At 49.9% G+C, this 20,293-nt stretch overlaps 1 protein-coding gene across 1 annotated transcript in view; it reads left to right on the top strand.

The window, feature by feature from the left end:
* PREX1 (phosphatidylinositol-3,4,5-trisphosphate dependent Rac exchange factor 1) overlaps window positions 1-20,293 on the top strand; it is a 174,065-nt gene that overhangs the window by 58,103 nt on the left and 95,669 nt on the right. Inside the window, exon 2 of the mRNA XM_036902039.2 lies at window positions 18,651-18,722. Coding sequence (XP_036757934.2) covers window positions 18,651-18,722 — 72 coding nt within the window. The remainder of the gene's footprint in view (window positions 1-18,650; window positions 18,723-20,293) is intronic.

Below are 20,293 nucleotides of genomic sequence, written 5' to 3'. Positions count from 1 at the left end.
GTGGGGGGAGGCAGCGAGGGGGCATCTGTGGGGGGTGGCTTGTCTCTTTGGCAATGGACCCCACAGAAGCCAGGGCCGTGTGTGTGTGTGTGTGTGTGTGTGTGTGTGTGTGTCGGCATGGGGCAGGTCTGCCTAAAGCCAGAGGGCTGTGTTAGCTGTCAGGGCTTGGGACCCTCTTGTGAGAGCAGGTGTATGAACCAGGCTGAATGGGGACAATCTCCTTTCCGTCACTTTGCAGAAAAAAAATGTTTGGACTAATTTTTATTGCTTTGCAATTACATATAATAAAGTGTGTATCCCAGGGCTCTGTCCATGCATATCCCCCACCAGCCAAAGGTCTGGAACATTTCCTGGCCCCGTAGGTCTCCTCATGTCCCTTGCCAGTCAGTACCTGGCAAGAAAAAGTAATGACTTTGGATTTTTTGGTTAGAAAAGTAATGACTTTCATAACTCTGTCATCAAAGATGCCTTTTGCCAGCTTTTGGATTTTGTAGACGTGGAATCCGACAGGACGCATGCACCCTTTTGTGTCTGGCTTCTTTTGCTCGGGTAATGTTTTTAGGACACATGCATGTTGTTGTGTGTGTCAGCAGTTTTCTTTTGATTGCTGAATTGTATTCCATTGTGTGAAGACATCACAGTTTGTTTGGTCATTCTCCTGTTGATTTTTTAAAATTTGAGTTTTTATGGTTTTCTTTTCCCTTGCTAAAAGCATTTTATATTACATGTAATGTTTCCCTTAATCCTCAAAAGAACCCTAAGAGATGGAGGCTTTTATTTATCCTATATTACAGATGTGAAACGGAGGCCCAGAGGCTTATGTAATTTCCTGTCCTTTCTTCTCCTAACCAGTATTTCGAGCATCTTGTATGAGCCTCACCCTATTCTAAGTGCTGTCAATACAGCCGTGAGCCAGGCAAACAGAAATCTCTGCCCTCATGGACCTAGCACTCCCATCGAGGGAAGGACGAGTCAGTGCACCCAATACCACATAGCTTGTGATGATTGCTTTATGGGAAATGGAAACAGGGTGTTGTGGTAGAGAGTGACTGGATAAGGGGTTGAGGGAGGCCACTTGGGCCAAGATGATCAGTCTAGGCTTTCTGAGGAGGCAGCATTTCACCTGTGCTGTAATGATCTGGAGGAAAAGTCTTCCCAGCTGAGGGAATAGCATGCGCAAAGGCCCCAAGGTGGGCATAAGCCTTGTGTGTCCTAGGAAAAGGCAGACTCCAGTGTGGCTGAAGTGGAGTAAGACTCAGTTTCGGGGAAATGACAGGAAAATACAGTGTGGTCTGTATGTGGGGGGTGCTGGTTTCTTTTATATGAACTGACAGATTAAAGTAATATCAGTGATGGTAATAGTAAGTGCTGACATTTCGTGAGGCCTCACTCTACACGATGCTGAAGCTGAAGTTCATCGTCTGTCCCATCTTCTGAGGTAGGTGTTTGAATCTCCATTTACGGGGTAGAAACTGAGGTTTACACTCTTGCGCTTTGCCCCTCCAGGAGGCGGGGACTTGAACCTGGGCCTCCCTTGTCCTCCTCTTTCCTTCCTCCCTGGGGTCTCTAGACAGTGGCTGAATCCCTTGGGGAAGAGGCTATCAGAAGGCTCACTTGCAAAATTTCTGTGATGACCTGTCAGTCTGTTACTGGTCAGGCTGGAGGGCAGAGGTAAGAGTGATTAGAGCCTGTGAGCCTGATGCCCCAGCGCCAGACCCCAGGCCCCTGTGGATCCTGTCAACTGGCCCCTGCCACCCCTGTTTCACAGAGGAGGGACTAGAGAATGGAGTGTGGGAGTGGCTTTTCCCGGGTCACACAGCGAGTCCGTGACTACGCTGCATTTGGAGAACAAGTCCTCATGTTCTGAACAGTAGACACTGTGTTGTACCCATTGTGCACAGGGTGAAACCAAGGCCCAGAGAGGAAGAGTCAGTCTCCCCAAATCCCTAGCTAGTGTGCATTATTTCTTGTAATACAGTGATCCTTGAAGTTGGCACTATTATTATTCCTGTTTTACAGATGCAGAAACTGAGCCCCAGAGAAAGGGTTCTCCTTTCCTCTCTCCTTCCCCCACTTCCTTCCTTCCTTCCATCAAAAGTATATTGAATGCTGTTCACCATGGTGCCAAGAACTGGGGCTAAAACTATGAATAAAACAGGAATAAAATTCTGACTAAGCAAGATGTCTGAGAACTCTCTAGTCTGGTGAGGAAAACAGCCATTAATTGAAGAATCCTGTGAGTCAAGGGTAAGTTAGAGCTGTGGTGGTATTGGGAAGGGTGCACAGAGTTCCTGGAGCCTGAACATTGTCTCTGGCCTGTTGGGTGGGTGGGGAAGGTGACTCAGTGTTAACCAGGTGAAGGGAGGAAGGTGGGTGTCGCTGATGGAGGGAATAGCATGAGCAAAGGCCCAGGGGCAGGAGCAAGCTCAGCGTGTTTTTGGAATAGCCTAAAGGCTAGGCTGGCAGCAGAACAGCTTGGTGGTGGCGATGTGGCCAGGTCCTCATGGCCTTTTTTGTGCTATTTTCAGAGTAGTGGGGAGCCATTAGCGGGCGTGGCAGGGCAGTGGGTGACCATGTTTGCATTTTGTAAAGATCCCCTTGTGACTTGCCTAGAACCACTGCGACCAGGGATATCTAAATGACCTAGGGCTCCCAGCTCCAGGTCATCCTACCAGGCCACACTACTCTCCCACCCACAGCTAACTTCTTCCAACTTTTGAACCCAAGAGGCAATATAGTCCCACTGGAAAGAGACTTGACTTGACTTTGGAGCCCCTTGCGTCTGAGCTTAGTCCTGGCCTTGTCCTTCTCTACCTGCATGACCTTGACCTCATCTGTAGAACAGAGATACCGCAGTCACCTCTTCATAAACCTTTGGCATTGACGTACAGTAAGCACTTAATACATGTTACATGTTGCAGCTGGTTCTTGTGTCCGAACTCCATTGGAAGCGCAGGCATCATGTGTTCAGATGGCTTGATGGCCTGAGGTTTCCCTCATCTGATCTTGTTAAACGGTTGCTTCTTTCTAAACTCAGGAACTGAATAGAGCTGAGTAGTGAAGGATAATTTATATATTATTACAGCAATTATTGTTATAAGTTCATATATCCTGAATGAATATTAAGAATATCATTAATAGTGGGGAAAGAAGACATTTCACAGCTTACTCATTATAAGACTAATAAATAGTGTATAAACTATATAGCTATACTATATAATAATAATATCAATTATGTATTGATGATAACTGACAGTGGAGTACAAAGATGGTGTTTGACTGTTAATGGAGATGCAATGGTGGTTTAATTTTCTTTCCTGTATGTGTCTCAAGCTAGGTGGTTGTATTAGTTTCCTTTCGCTGCTGTAACAAATTGCCACAAACATGGTGACTTAACACAGATTTATAATCTTAGGTTTCCGGAGGTCAGAAGTCTGAACTGGCACATAGAGGGCTAAAATCAGGTTGTGGGCGTGGCTGTGTTCCCTCTGGAGGTTCTGGGGGAGAATCCAGTTACTTGCCTTTCCAGTTTGCAGACGCTACCTGCATTCTTTGGCTCCTGGTCCCCTTCCATTGTCAAAACCAGTAATACCCAGTAATATCCAGCAACTCCCAACAGTAACCAGTGGAACCCCTCCCATGCTGCAGCATTGTGATGCTCCCCTGCCTCCCTCTTCCAACGTTTAAGGACCCTTGTAGTAACACTGGGCTCACCTGGATAATACCTGATCACCCCCCAGCTCAAGATCATTAGTTTAATCGCATCGTCAAAGTCCTCTTTGCCACATAAGGGTCACATATTCATTCACATACTCACCAAGGATTAGGAGGTGGACATCTCTGGGAGACTGTTACGCAGCTGATCACAATGGTCAAGGGCAGGTGGAGCCTCTCTGCCACGTGATGTACAGTAAGCAATTCATACATGTTGCATGTTGCAGCTGGTTCTTGTGTCTTGAAGTTGGCACTGTTATTATTGCAGGCATCTGCGTGCTCCTCTTGCAAGGTCTCCCTGTCTTCACCTCCTGGGCCTGGAGGGCAAATAGCGTGCTGGACCATGGGGACAAATGTGCCTGACCTGTGGAACAGGGTGGCAGGGATTTCAGTGAAGTGGCCCATCACTAGGGGGATGTTGGTGGAAAGCTGAGAGCACAGGACTAGTTCAGAATGGATGCAGCAGAAAGTCAGTATCTGGACTCTGGTGGCCCAGATCAGATCCTAGCTCTGTCCCCTTAGCATGTGCTCTGGGGCTGGTGCTTCATCCACTGAGATCTTTAGTCTCCTTTTCTGTAAAATGGGTAAAGTTGTCGGCAATGAGGCAATGTGTGGGAAGCAGTGGGAACACAGCCGATACTCCCTAAATTAAGACCCCAAATTGCATCTGAGCCACAAATGTGTGTGCTCCCAAGACCAGCAGCCTCTTAGCGTGCCTGTATTCCCATCCTGGGGCCTGAGCAGGCTGGGAAAAATAAACCAGAGGGAATCTGCACCGAGCCCCCCTCCCTGGCCAGTCCCTGAGTGCCACTATTTTTACATTCTCTCACTTTTGTACATTGTTTCCTAACTCCCCAGACACAATCTTTCACAAGCTAAGGGGGGAACTGCTCCCCCACCAGCCCCAGGAACAATTGTTTGGGGAGGTGGAAAAAAGTTGGGCCAGGAAAAAACAAAACCTCTTGAAAGTCATTGTCTTCAGATGTCAAGTGTCGGCCCTGCGGAGAGGAGACCACATGCCACCTATTGTCCCACCACAGACAGGCACGGGGGCCCCAGGACTCCAGCCACCCCGCCCTGCATCCTGGGGCCCTGCCTGGCTTGGTTTGCTTTGTCTGAGATGTTCCGGCGGGAAATACCACCCAAAGCGGAGCCTGTTCCCAGCCACCACTGTCTCGGTCATTTTGGGCTTTTCCTCCCAGCTGCCTGCCTATCAGATCAGCCCCAGATCAGGCCCCGGATCAGTGTGGGCTGATGCTGATAATAAGGGCTAAGACTCACTTTGTGCCTACTCATATAAAGTATATCCTAACTCATTAAATTCTCACAATACCCCTGGGAGGCAGGTATATTTGTGTGTGTGTGTGTGTGTGTGTGTGTGTGTAACAGCTTATTGAAATAGAATTCACATACCATACAACTTACCCACTTAAACTGAATAATTCAGTTTTTAGTATATTCACAGATTTGTGCAACTATCACTGCCATCTAATGTAAGGACATGTTCATCACCCCCAAGAGAAATTCCGTACACATTTGCAGCCAGATACCATTTTTATATCCCCACTTCACAGAGAAAGAAACTGAGACACAGAGAGGCTGGGCACAGTCACACAGCCAGTAAATCACTGAGCCAGGATTTATATTCAAAATATTTGGCTCCAGAGACATTTTAACTATGATGTAATGCAGTGGTTCACAACTTGGGGAGCTTTTGTCCCCCAGGGAATATTGGGCAATGTTTAGTCACAACTGAGGGATACTGGCATCTAGTGGGTAGAGGCCAGGGATGCTGCTAAATATCCTATAACACACAGGACAGTCCCCACAACAAAGAGTCATTTGCTTAAATAGCAGTGATCTCAAGGTTGAGAAGCCCTACTGTGATCCCACTTTAATGAGCCCATTCTTCAGGAAAAAAAGCTGAGGGACTTGAAAGGAGTGGGGATTCATTCAGGTTAGAATAAGAAGGATCTCAGACCACATATGGGTGTAGGTAGCAATGAGGGGAGAGAAATTCTTAACAGCGTAGAGGAGACTTAGCAGGAAGGAGATCTGTGCTCCCTTGGTGATGTCTGCCCTGGGTGAGGGTATGGGAAAAATAGGCAGGTTTCATGCTTGCTGGGTCTGTGTCTAAGGGTGGCGATCTCACATTCAAATGCCCACATGGTGAGGTAGAAAGATGAGTGTAGCAGCTGGTTGGGTAGCAGAAAATGGCAGTACCCACCCTGGGTAACTACCACACTACTGTAGCCAGCTGCAGTCCTGTGGGCATTTGAGATCTGCGGTCAGCTTTTTCAAAAGAAGCTAGGAACTGAGATTTTGACGGACAATCTGATTTTCAAACCTAGGCCTGAATTTTCTCAAAGCCCATGGTTGGTCAGAGTAAACATGCCTGTGGGCCACCAGTTTGCCACATGAGGGTGAGGTATAACTGGATGGCATGGAGCAGGTACTGCATGAATCTCTGCTGAACTGCCTGAATGCCTCTGCTGAAGGAGTGGGTTGTCAGGGAGTTCAGGGAGATTGCAGGCTGGGCCTCAGCCCCCTGGGGTGGCGTCTGTGTGGGGAAAAGGGTTGGGTCCCCCTCCCCCATTATTGCATCAACCCTGTTCACAGTAGGTTGTAGCTAGTCAGTTTTTGCTTTAACTTCCTCTGTGGCCGAGACTGGGTGGGGCTGGGTAAGAATTAAGCACTTTCTTCAGGCCCAGAAACTGAATGCAGGGTTAGGGGAGTCTTTTTCAGATGACTGATTAACAACTAAACACATATTTATTGAGGATCTACTGTGTGCTGGGCCTGATCTTAGGCTCTGGGGCTACAATAGTGACTAGACAGACAAACATCATTGCCTTCCTGGAACTGACGTTCTGGTGGCTAGAGGGAAAACAGACTGATGAGGGACACACACAATGTCACAGTGACAGGAGCTGTGAAGAAGACTGGGCAGGAGCAGCGACAGATATTTTAGTTAGGGTAGTCTTGAAAGGGTTGAATGTACCTCAGGGCCTTTGCACTGGCAGTTCCCTCTACCTAGAATTCCCTTCCCTCAGACACCTGCAGTGCTGTTCCCTCCCCTTGGTTCTGGAGTGCATGCTCAATGCCATCTCCTCAGAGACTTCCCTGGCATCTCTGTGACGTAGCTCCCTGGCCCCCGGCCTCTCTGTTTGCTCATCCTGCTTTATTGTTTTTCATAGCATCCATCCCTACCTGCCATTGTATTTTAAAATGTATTTATAGTCTGTCTTGCTGCTGCTCCATGAGGGCAGAAATTTGGTCTGATTTATTCATTCACTGATATGCATAATGTCTGGCTGGCACATAGTAGGTGTGCAGTGAGTGTTGACTAACCAAATAACTACAGGAATGAACAGATATGCCTACAACAGGGTCATGTCTTGTGTCTGTCTCCAGGGCCCAGCTCCATGCCTGGCACATAGTAGGCCCCCAGGTAATGCTCATTGGCATGGATGGTACTTGGTGCTGGCTTTCTCACCCGAGAATATAATCATAAGCAATTTCCTGTTTCTGTTTGCAGTCCAGCCCACCTCTCCTGGCCCAGCCCTCTGCCACCTCTTCCAGGAAGTCTTGGTAGTTACAGAGTCTTTACCTGCATCATTTTGCCTAAACCTCAACAAATGCCTCTTCTTTTCAATGAGGAAATAGACGCAGAGAAGTTCAGTGACTCACTGAGGTCATGCAGTTCGCAGTCAGCTGGCACAGGGCAGACAGATGCTGGTGGTGACAAGGATGTGGTGGCACACTACAGTTTGTAAAGCCTTCCCCTCCTCGTCTCATCCCAGAAGACTCGGAAGCAGGCAGTTCAAAACAGAACTGTTCTTAGGATGGAAAAGTCAAATAACTTATGATAAATAAAAAAAATGTAGGATAAGTTTAAGAGTCTCTGATGTATAATAGCTCTATAAAGGGAGTCGATCCACTTCCAGAATTTCCCTTAGGAAACACAGTGGATTCGTGTCTGTCTACACCAGGGCTTGGGCTCCCTGAATACTCTCTAAACTCAGGGTGGGGCTGTGGAGATACTCCTAGCTCGTGCCTGATTGAGCACTTACTATGTACTAGGCACTCTTCAGCATGCTTGTTAAATATGGTAGCTTCTGTAATCCTCATTGCAGTCCTGTGTACTCATTTTATCCCCACTTCATAGAGGAGGAGACTGAGGCAGAGAGAGGCTAGGCTTGTACGTGGTAGAGCTGGGATTTGAACCAACTTACCTAAGCGCTTTGTCTGCAGTATTTCATTTTAGCCTTGCCATAGCCTGTGGTGTCAGTGAGTTTATTATCCCCATCCGTGTTACAGATGAGGCACAGAGAGGTGAAGACAGTGGTCCAGGGACACAGGAGGAGGTGGGAAAGGCAGGATCTGAATCAGGCAGCCGGTTCCAACCTCTGAGCCTCAGTCACTCTTACACTGCTTCCTTAAGAGACGCAGGACCTGTCTAGCGTTTGAGACGGGCAGGTTTCCAAGGGCAGAGGAGGCTTTTGAAAGAGGTGAGAGGCCAGAGGGGAGCTTGGGATGCTGGCTGCATGTGTGGCCTCACAGCAGAGTGCGCGTAGGTTCCCTGCAATGATGCAGCCTCCGTGTACAACTGCCTGCAGGTCTGACAGGGGCCTGCTTGTGGCTCCTCAGCCGTCACCTCTGACCTCAGCCCCTGCACAGTCAGAGATGTTACCAATCACTCAAGTGTTTTGGTGTCTTAACAAACAACCAGGAAGGCCGTTCTGGTGCAGACCAGGGGGACGTTGGTCTGACCTGGAAGTGCCTTTGCGAAGATAACCAGCTGTGTGGCCATGATTCTTCAAAGGCTTGCCCAATGCCCTGGAGCAGACACAGCCTCTCCAGCTGTTTCCCCTGCCCTTGAGGGGCCCTAGACCCTCGTCCACTCCATTTCAGCACCCCGGCCACATCAGGGCATACCAGCCAGGCTTCCTATTGCCAGCACCTGCAGTCCTTTAAGGCCTGGTGGCTTTGTCTGGCCAGAGAGCTGCTTAGGCACCTATAGGGCAGACCGGAAGCACCCAGAAATTATCACCCCCTGCCAACTATCCTACAGCCCACAGGATTGGTGAATAACTGACCTAGCTCCCTTGCTAACCACCCCATTGCCCATGCTGGCCCCTTGCTTGATCTCATATGCTATATTGGCTGCCCTCCCTTCCTGGGCCCACTTCTCCCGTCCCCTGCCTGTGTTTGCTGGGGTCACCTCTCAAATCAACTACTTGCACTTAAATCCTTATCTTAGGGTCTGCTTGTAGGGACCCAGCCCAAGGCTCCTCTCTTGGTAAACCTGCTAAAATGTGCCCGCAGGCCACACTCACTGTGCTCTCTGTACATGCGCTGTTGATTCTTGACGCACTGACATAGGTCATGCTTTGTAGGCATTTAAATCAAGGTTTATTCATTTTGACAGTACAAGTTTCTTTTTGTATTTGGAGCCAACACTCATATTTTTTAAGGCCTCCAGTTTTCTTGTAGGTCCAAGAAATGGTGCCTCCTATGCCCAGAGCCCCGTGGAAAGGTGCCTACTCTTGTTTAGGGTTAACGTGGAATTAAAAGTGCCTGCTGCCCCTTCCATGGTCATTTATTGAGCACTTATTGGACACCTTCTGTCCTCCTATGAGCTTGGCAACTGGGGGGCTCCCAGCATGGGCTGGAGGGAAACACAGAGGGGCTTTGCTATTAACATGTAGTGTCATAGCACATCAGCACCTTGCCAGGTGAGGCCCTGTGACCCAGGACAAGGCCTTGCTGTCTGACTCCAGAGCCCCATGTGGTGATCTCTGCCCTGGCTCCCTCTTTCCTAAAATGGGGATACTCAGCACACCTCATGGGATTGTTATAAAGGATAGACGGAGCTGGCTGTCAGTCATCTGCTCAACTCACTGAGCATCTGCTCTGTGCCAGGTACTGGTCTAGAGCCAGGGGTGGTTGCTACCCAAACAAGTCACTGCTCTCTTGATGCTGACTTTGCAGCAGGAAACTGGGTGACAAGCAAAGAAATAGGTGTGTGTAGGTGGATGTAAGGGAGAGAATGGAGGGCAGGGGTGAGCCTCTGCTTTAAGTGGTGGGGAGGGTAAAGGTCTCTCAGAAGTGACACTTGATTCTAGATGGTAATGAAATGCAGGAGGGATCCTGTAGATGACTGGAGAGCATCTTCCAGGCAAAGGGAACAGCAAGTGCAAAGGCCCTGAGGTAGGATGGGGCCTGGAATATTCATGCAACAGCATGGAGGCCTCCATTATTTAGTTTACTGCTTACAAGAAGAAATTGGTCTGTTAAAGAGACTGTACAATGCAGTTTATTCATGCTATTGCCATCTAATGACATGAATTATATATATATGTACACATATACATATATACACATATACATATATATGTGTGTGTGTGTCATTCGTAATGTGTTACATGAGATATGACGCAAAGGAGTAAGTTTGAAGTTGTGAAAGGAATGGTATCTTCTCTCAGTCCTATCAGGTACATGTGCGACTGACTACGTAACCCTCCTTGGAGATGACATATGCAATCTGGAATTCGGTTCCTTTGGGAAAGCTAGTTCGGGGCCATTGGCTCTCTGCTCCTGGCACAGGCCCGACAAAAGGGGGTGCTTGCTGAGATGGAGTGGAAAGGTTTTTAATCTCAGCCTGGGTAGTGGGGCTGTGGGTGGTGGAAGGTCCCTCCTGTTCTGCCCCAGGCTGTGGAAGTGCCAGGCTAGCCTTGGGGTCCAGCCAGGATGGACATCTTCCCTGGGGGAGCTTGCAGTTTCCAGAGTCAACACAGAGAAGGAGGGGTGGGCACCCGGGAGGCCCCACTGCAAGAGGAAAGCCTTCTCATCTCACATTTGCCTGGTTCCTGCTCTTGTTGCCTCTGGTGGGTGGGCACTGCCTTCTCCACACAGGGACATGCATGCCCTCTGGGAGGAGCATGCTGGCTAGCCTTCTCACTGCTGAGGAGGTGGTAATTGGGGTGGGCAAGAGAGCCTGGTTTGTTTAGTAGCCTCTCCTGTCCAAAAAATGAAAAAACGTACATTTATTTTAAAAAGTAACTTTGATGTAAGAGTAGCATGTTCATTTTAGGTATTTGAGGGAAAAAAACAGAAGAAAATTGAAATCACTTCTAATTTCATTCTCAGAATTAGGTTCCATGGCTAGTGATAAAACTCTAATGACAGTGCCTTAGATGAGATGGAAGGTCCTTTGTTTTTTATGGAATTATAGGCAGCCCAGGGCCGGTACATTGGCTCCACTGTCATCGGCTCCTTCTCTATTGTTGCTTCATCTTCTCAAGCACATGGCTTTCACTTCATGGTACAATATAGCTGCTTGACCTCCAGGCATCACGCTGGCTATCCAGTCAGTAGGAAGGAGGCATTGCAGAAGAAAATCTCTGCCTATTCCTTTCCTCATCCTCAAGGATACTTCCAAGATGTTGTCCATAATGCGTAAATTTATAACCCACTAGCCCAAACTTAGTCAAATGGCCATATCTAGCTATAAAGGAAGCTGGGAAATTAAGTCTTTATTCTAAATTCTAAATCTTTTCTAAAGGAAAAGGAGAGATCAGATATTGGGAGACAGCTATTAATCTTGGCCATATTCTCACACAAGTTTATGGTATTTCCTTCCACATTTCTTTCTTCCTATGTTTATGTAGATACTTTATTAAAGCAAAAATGAGATTGTATCTTATGTATATTTCTGTAGCTTTTTAATTTTTCCCACTGTTAGGGATACATCAGTAGCCTTTTTCCATATCATTAAGTAGACTTCTGCAGACCATTTTTAGCATGATCATCATTTGCTGAGATGGACAAATTATTTAACTAAACCCTGGGTGATAGAATTATAAATCAGGCACTGAAGTTAAATCTTGATGCCATATGTAAGATTTACTTTTCCCCATAAGATAAATGTCTAGAACTTGAATGGACAGAGCATAGAATTTGGGCATTTGAAGGAGTCATTAGGCATTTGGGGGCCCTCCCCAAACTCTGGCCTGTGTGGGGCTGGGGCTGCTCAGAGCAGGTGGTATAAACACTCACTCTGCTGTTGTTATTCCCATCTTATTATTATTACTTGGATTCAGGCCCCTGCTCTCTTTTGACACCTCCTCTACCCTTGCTATGGTCCTAGCCTGCACCCACCCCCTGGGGACACACACACACACACACACACACACACACACACACACACACACACACACACACACACACACACACACTTCTAGCCGGTCCCCTGGCCCTCTCAGGTTTCGCCATATGTTTGGTGAGGTCACCCTGGCCAAGGCAGGGATGCCCTTGGGGACAGCTGGGCCCCCTCCCCTCAGTGATCACGTTGCTGGCATTGGTCTTAGAAAGCGACTTCATGACATCTTTCTGTCCTTTTTATCTCCAGGGAGAGATTTCTTCTCCCAAGGCTGTGGAGGCAGGTTCCAGACAGATGGCAGCTCCCCAGGGGCCCCTCGAAGGGCAGCTGCTACCTGCTTTATGCTTATGTGGTTTGTTGTACACAGCCAGTCATCGATGATGTAGGTCGGGAACTCATCACCAGGCAAGACTGCCTGGGTTCAAGGCCCAGCTCTGCCACTTCCTAGCTGTGTGGCTTTGGGTAAGCTCTTTATTGTGCTGGGCCTCATTGCTCTCCTCTGTAAAATGGGCACAGTAATAATAGTACCAACCTCCTAGGATCGTTTGAGGATCAAAATACATAGAGTAGCACCTGACACATAGTAAGGCCCAAAGGTATGAGCAGAAGATAGTAAATGTGTTATTATTATTATTATTACTGCTGTTCTAGCACTCCCCACTCTAAACCAGTTACTTGTGGAGCCTCTTCGGGGTCCCCTCCCTCAGTTTCTCTCTCCACCCCCACTTTCCTCCATACCTTCCTGGAGCACTTACTGTGCACCAGCCATTGTTCCTGGTGCTGGGGACACAGCAGCGAGCAAAGCAGAGCAGCAGTTGGCCCCGAGGGGCTGGTGCTCTGTGGGGAGGTGATGCCAAGCAGGCACATTTACCCATGACTGACAAGGGCACAGCCCACAGAGGTAAAGTCTGTGAAGGGCCAGGGTTCAGAGGTCCATTAGAAAGGTCTCTCCTGCTGGCTGAACGCTGGGGAGGAAAGCCTCCTAGGCAGAGAGCAGAACTGGCAGAGGCCTGGGAGGGGCCGGTCCTGAGTGTGAAAGACCAGCAAGGCGGCAGCTGGGTGAGAGAGCGCGCGCTGGCTGGGACGAGCCCTCATCCTTGGGGGCTGTGGAAAGGGTTGCATTTTTTCCTAGGTTTTAGCAAGAGCCCCTTCTAAGGCAAGGATTTCTCTATGTGACGCTATTGATATTTGGGGTTGGGGGCATCTTTGTGGGGACCGTCCTGGCGTTGTAGGGTGTTCAGGAGCACCCTTGACCTCTACCCATGAATGCCAGCTGTGACAACTCTTGTCCCCAGTTATGACAACCAAGCATATCTCCAGACATTGCCAAGTCTCTTTTGGTGGGGGTAAGATCACCCCCAGGTTGAGAACCACTGCTCTGAGGCAAGGTGGGGCAGGGGCAAGGCTGCCCTGGCATCAGGAGACCTGGTCCTGAGCTGCATTTTATCACCAACTTCTTGTTTGATCTCAGACCTGCATCTCTCACACGCCCTGGGTTCCCTGGTCCAGGAGGAGCTTGCTGGAGGTGGCAAGCACACAACCCTGCTACCCTTCCTCTCCACAGCCTTGGCAGACATCACCAATCAATCGTGCTGTGTCTTCCTGCTCAGCCCAGAGCTCTGGGGACCATGGAGACACTCAGGTGTGGAGCCCAGTGAGCAGCCTCCCTGGTTCCCCCGCTCTGAACAGCAAGCAGGAGTCAAACAGTCCTGGGCTCAGGTTCAGCTCTGTCGGTTTCTGGCTAGATGCCTTCTGTTAGGTCACTCACCCTCTGGGCCTCAGATTTTTCACCTGTAGAATGGGACCAAATGCCTAGTGTGAAAACTGACTGTGGAGTTGACATGGGCTTATGATGGACTGCACAGGTGTCTGCTGATGTTCGTTGCATGAAAAAAATGAAGCACGCGGATCTTGTTGTGGGCGTGGAGCGGTGGGGGCTGTCATCCACTGCTGTGCCGAGTGTGTTTGGGTGCAGTCACGCTGGAAGGCTATGTGGCATTAAGGGCTCGAGTGGAACCTACCTCTAATCTGTGGCCAACCAGTCCACACGTAAGTATACACCTGGAGGGACTGGCCGACTTGGACCTCAGGTGACCCAGGTATACACCTGGGGGATCTGGAACACCTGGGTCTGCAGGCCTAGTCACCATTTACAGTAAGGGCATTTGAAACAGCCTAAACGTCTGCAGCATGATAGCTGTAAGGGACGAGGTCCTAGTGGAGGGCTGCCCAGGAGCAGATCGGAGGCTGACTCAAGGGCAAGTAGTTTGTTTGGGAGTTCACCCCGGAAGCACCCATTGCAGAATGAGGGAGTGAATTAGGGGAGCGAAGCCAACCAAGAATGGTGTGTCAAGCAAGTTGCCCCTGTGCACCACAGGGGCACTTGGGGAAGCAAACATTGGTCACGTGCCTCATCTGTCTGCACACCAACTCCCTGTCAGGGGGCCGTACTTCTTCAGATTCCCGGCCTGTCCTGCACATGAGAGAGGGCCTTCAGGCCAGGGGTGTGGGTGCTGGCAGCTGGAAGTGGTACTGGTATGCACCCCAGGGTGAGGACCAAGGGATGTGGGTGGACTCCTGATGGTAGGTGCTGCCAGGCCCACATATCAACATGGATACATGTGGAAGATGTGATATTGAGTGAGAAGAGTAAGTTGCGGAAAGCAGGTCATGTATAGAAATGTTGTCAACAGGTAAAACAGTCCCCTGAGTGCTTCTTGGTTTCCACATGTGTGGTAGATGGGCAAAGGCAAGTGTGGGGATGAGTTCCATATCCATGGTGGGCGGTGCCTTGCAAGGAGGGCGGGTGCATGGGTGGCTCACCTCTCCCTGTAAAGATGTCTTTCTTCCTGTTCCTACACTGTGGGCATTGGTGAGGCTCTGTGCATGCAGCCACCTGTGTAACCACTGCTCAGATCAAGAGGTAGACGTTGCTGGTGCCCCCGAGGGCTCCCTTTGCCACTCCCCAGTCTGCGCCTCCCCCCCAACTTGACAAGTTTCTTTTTGAAAATGGTTTAAGCAAATTTGGCATAATGCTAAGGTTTGCCAAAACTGGGGAGTGATGGGTTTGTGGGTGTGTTCGTTAACATTTTTCTTTATTCTTTCCTGGATGCTTTACATATTTCCTCACCATCATCCACAAAGATTGCATCCTCCCATCAGAAAGGAGAGGAGGACTTGGACAGATGCAGGGGATGTGGCCTAGGCAGGGATGTGGCAGGGACGCTGTGTGGACAGTGGTTCTGAGGCCGAGGCAGGCTTCCCAGCGGCCCTGGCAATGCTGAGGATGGGCTTGCCTCTGGGCGGTTTCTAAGAGGAGAGCTGCTAGGCTGGGACAGGCGTTCGCCCCAGAAGGTCCCTTTAACCACCCCGCCTGCACGGAGGACATTGGCACTGCCTGGAAAAGCCAGTTGGTAGTACCTTGGGCAGCGTGAAGGCTGGGCCCAGAGCCCCTGCCTGCCCATTCTTTCCAGGTCATGAGCTTCCCACTGTGCCCGTCACACCAGCCTGTTTGTGGCCTCTCTGTGGGTGGCCGGAGCCTCTCATTGTCCCAGCACAATAGCGGTGGCCCAGCTTGTGTGAAGAAACCAGGGCAGGAAGCTCTGATGTAGGCCAGCATGCTGCGTGCGCCCAGCTTTCTGCTCTCCCCAGCTGTTCTGGGCGAGGAGGCCTTTGTCCCCCTGAGTCTAGGGAGGCTGGAGGTTGGACTGCCCGCTGAGACCATAGCCCCTGTTAAAACATCCTCTGGGTACTCCTGTCCCCTGTCCCTTGTACCTGTTGTCCTCTAAAAGGAAAGATCAGCAAGCTTCCAGCAGCCCGTCGAGGCTCCTGCTGTGTGTTGGGCACCGTGCCAGGCACATTCCAGCTCAGAGTTGTGAATGCTTGCTGTGTGCCCGGCACTCCTCCAGGCCTGGGGACACAGCTGGCACAAGAGCGGCAAGGTCCCTGCCCTCACTGAACTTCTGTTCTCTTTATCCTATTACATTCTGAAAGATAGGACAGCATTACTACAATTCCCATATTTGGGAGACTGGGAGAGGCTGATATACTTTCCCGAGGTCACATAACAGGCAGGAGGAGGATCTGTGGTTTGAACCCAAACCATCAGTTTCTGAACCTGGCTTCTGTTGTTGGATCAAAGTAGAGGTTTCATTCAGCATGCTCCCTTATCCTGGCCTTTCCCTTAGGAGCTCATGTAAATTGCTTCACCTCAGTCTTTTCACCTGTCAGATGGGCTCTTAATGCAGGATGAGAAGGTGGGAAGTACATGAAGACAAGGAGGGCCTCTCGGGGGAGGTGATATTTGAGCGAAGACCTGATGGATGAGAAGGAGCTGGCTCATGGTTGAGCTGGCGGGGAATATCTTGTTAGTAGGGGCGGCAGGTGCAAAGGTCTTGCAGTAGGAATGTGCCTCGCAGGTGGAAGGAATCAAGAGCACGATGGTGGGGCTGACGATTGTTAAGGCGTGGGTTGGTGGACTGCAGGAAGGTGAGGTCAGAGAGATGAACTAGGACAAGATCATGGGGGCCTTTTGGACTGTGGAAGGATTTGGATGTTTAATTTTAAGTATAGTGGAAAGCCAGGGAGAGTTGTTTTAAGCTGTGGATTGACAGGATCTGATTTATATGTTTAAAAGGTTCCCTCTGGCTGTTTAAATTTATATAGTTAAAAGGAGCCCCAAAAGAAAAGACTTGTGGGGTGACTGCATCAGTCCGGGCAGCAGATGATGGCGGCTGGGACTGGGAGGCTGGCCGTGGCGGTGTGGAGAAGTGCTGGATTTGTAACGCATGCTGCAGGTGAGGCTGAGAGCCTCTGCTTATGGATGGAAATGGAGTGTCAGAGAGAGAGGGTGACCTGGGGGCTTTGGGCTGGGGCCGCTGCAAGCACAGGTGCCATTAATCAGCCTGGGGAGAGTTTGTGTGGTGTGGGTTTGGAGGGAGGATCAGGAACTAGGGTTTGCACCAGTTAAGTTCAACACCCCCCTGGGACATCCAGGTGGAGATGTTGTGTCTGGAACAAAGGTCTGGATTTCAGGGGCGAAGTCTAGGCTGGGGGTATAAATGAGGGCTGAGGGGCCTGGTCGGGACTGCCCAGCAGTGAGTGTGGACAGACGCAGGGCTATCTGGCTCTGTGTCCCTGACTTTCTTCTCCATGACCTGCTTTGTGGAGCATCAGTGCGCACCTAGGAGACCTGAGGCGGTGGGCATTTGGCTGCCTGTGACAGCCACGGACGTCCCTCAGGTGATGGGAAAGGATCCGACAGCCATCTGTGGAGGGCCAGCCTCCTCTCTGCCCACCTGCGCCCGCTCCCCTCCATCTCCCCGCCCCTCTGAGATCTCCCCAGACAAGCATGGCTGCATGAGACATGCTCTTCATTAACCTGCAACAGGGCTCTGTGACAAGGACGCCGTGTACTCAGCCAGGCCTCCTTCCCGGAGCCCCCGTGCTGTAGTCAGCTGAGGCAGGGAGGGTGACTGACGGGCCAGCACAGCTCATCGTGGCCCTGTGGCTGTGGCAGGACCATGAAGTCGTTTTTGCAGGGGTCTCCACATGGCTGCTGCCAGGTCAATCTGGGGCCAAGTCCTGGAGGCAGGCGAACCAGGCAGTTTGCTGTGTGGTCTCCTCAGGGGCTGCCTCCCCTCTGCCACGTCCCTGGGACCTGCTGGTCCTTCTTCTCTGCCAGCTGTGTCCCAGACACACCAGGGCCAGGCCGTGCCACCTCTTGATGGCACGGCTGCACCCCCCTTCCTGGTGCCCTCACTTTTGTGCTCAACCTCAAAAATCTGATTGCTCACAAAAACAGAGGGCTCCTTTGCTGATACTTAAAAACTGGGAGACGTTACTGAAAAAAAACAATTCTGATTTCTGGCTTCTCTCAAAAAAGATCCCTTCAAAAGAACATTTGGTGGCCACCACCTTCCTTCTGGCACACTTGGAGGGGCCAGCGGCACCCCCTCGGGGAGCATGTGCCCGTCGGTCCCCACAGTACCCCCCATCGTCTGTCACATCACAGAAATGATTTCTCTGTTCCGAGCCCCTGAGAGAAGTGGCAGAATGACTGTGGTCCATCCGTACAGTAGGATCACGGGCAGCTGTAAATAAATGTGGCTGCTCCCTGTGTCATGACAAGGAAAGATCTGGAAGCAATATTAAGTGGAAAAAGGGGGTGCAGCGCATCCCACGTGTGCCACTATTTTTTGGTATGTAAAAAGGGGAAAAATTAGAATACATGTTTGTGTGGGTATGTGTATGTATTTGTTTGTTATTTTTGTATAGAGAGAAAAAGATTCTTTGGAAGGATTCATAAGGAACTAGTAGCCATTCGTTCCCATGAGGGGTGGGGAGGGACTTGATGGATGGGGCCTGAGGTACAGGAGATACACTTTTCGTATTTTTGACTTTGTATGTTTTTGATTTGTAAGCCATGTGAATGTGTTATTATTTAGAAGTTAAATTTTTGAAAAAATAAAGGGAAATGAATTGTAGTCTGAAGGGGGCCTGGGGTGAGGAAGCAGATGCGAATGTATCTAGACGGCAGGGCTTTGGTGTACGTGGCCTTGTGTGGCAGATGCTCAGGTTTTGTTGACTGAATGGGAGTGAGGGGTCTTGCAGGGTGTTGAACCCATAAGCAGGGCAGGTTTCTCCTTACTCCCTGCCCTTGTCCCTGGCACCTCCCAGGTCCTATTTGGCATTTGAACCTGTGACCCATTTTCGGGCCGCCCCTGGAGAGCAGAGGCGTGGCTGCTCACCTCTCCCTTCTTCTCTCCTCCAGGCCTTCCTGCACCGCATCCGGCAGAATGTGGCGGACTCAGTGGAGAAGGGCCTCACGGAGGAGAACGTCAAGGTGTGCACACCTGGCCAGCCCCTTTCCAGGCCGTCCCTGCTGCTGTGTGCCTTGCTCCTCCCGGGCGGTGCTCAGAGGGTGCGGAGTGGCAGGTGCACCTGCCCTGCCGGCAGCTGGCTTTGCCCTCTCACAGCGGGCTCCCTGCGCCCCCAGAGGCCTCTGGGGCCTGTGAGCAGACTGCTTGGCTTGCACCAGGAGGGCTCAGCAGCCCTTCCTCCCAACTTGAGTTTCTCTCTTGCTCACCAGACCATCCTGTCTTCCAGGCTCCTCGTGCCAGGATCCCTGGCTTGGAGCCAGCAGCAAATCCCTTCCCAAGCGTCCCTGGGAGTCTGGCACCTCCAGCCCTCCTGGCAGCCCTATCCTGTGCCCCTGTACTGGGCACTGAGTGTCGAGGCAGGGCAGCTGAGTAATTGGGTCTGGGCTTCGTCTTGGCGGTGGGTCTGGGGAAGACATCAATAGGCCCTCTGTGTGCATGCGGGAGGCCCAGTGCTCCCCAGGCCTGGCTTTCTAGTGTGACCTCACTCTCTGGGAAGCTGTTTTCAGCCCTTGGGGCTCCAGGGTCCTGATCCAAGGCAAGGGGGTAGGAGGGGAAGGAGTAGGTGTCAGAGGTGCTCAACATTATGGCACACAAAGGACTTGGTCAAGCAGGCCACCTCCGCCCCCCACCATGTCCTGGTTAATCTGGACAGTCACTTTGCAGTTGATAATTGTGAGCCTAGTTTTTTGGATAAGAAAGCCAAAGCTTAGAGATGTAATGAGACCTGCTCAGAGTCGTTGCATGGCTGGTCGCTGGTAGCACTAGGGTCTAAGCTTATTATGCATATATTCATTTATTCATTCACTCACTCGTTCATTCAGCAGATATTTACTGAGCACCTACTGTTTATTTATTGCAATCTATTACAATTTTGTAATCGTTTGTTATAATTTAAAATTACAATTTATTATCATTAAAAAAATTACCTTTTATATGAGATGTAACTCACATACATTGATCTTAACCATCAAACGTGATGCTTTTTCTTACCTTTGTAATTATGACCCAAGTGAAGGCAGAGAATATTTCTTGTCTCAGCAGGTTCCTGTGTGTCCCCCTCCTACTAAATGCCCCCATGCTCCCTCCCCAAAGGTAACCACTGTCTTCTAGTACCATCGACTAGTTTTGCCTGTTCTTGAACTTTCTATAAAAGTGAGCTCTTTTGTGTCTGGCAGCTTTTGCTCACTGTTAGGTCTGTGAGATTTGCCCATGTTGTTGTGTAGCCATGATTCATTCTCCTTCATTGCTGTGTGCTGTTCCACAGTGGACTGTACCATATAGTTTACTCACCCATTCTCCTGTGGATGCACATTTGAGTTATTCCCAGTTTTGGGCTTTTAGGACCATTTTTGTATATGTCTTTTGGTGGACACAGGCTCTCATTTCTTTTGGGAATGTAGTCACTAGACAGATATTTATTTTGAAATTTTGCATCCATTCCTTGAAGTATCATAATAGGATCTATCACATGTGTCTTGAAGATAAGCAGATTCAACCACGTGAGCCACACAGAATGAGAGGAAAATAACCAAAT

This window comes from Manis pentadactyla, chromosome 5 (assembly GCF_030020395.1).
Source record: "Manis pentadactyla isolate mManPen7 chromosome 5, mManPen7.hap1, whole genome shotgun sequence".
In the NCBI taxonomy this organism is placed as follows: domain Eukaryota; kingdom Metazoa; phylum Chordata; class Mammalia; order Pholidota; family Manidae; genus Manis; species Manis pentadactyla.
Note: the sequence above shows the minus strand (reverse complement) of the source record. Positions and strands in the feature narration are given on the sequence as shown.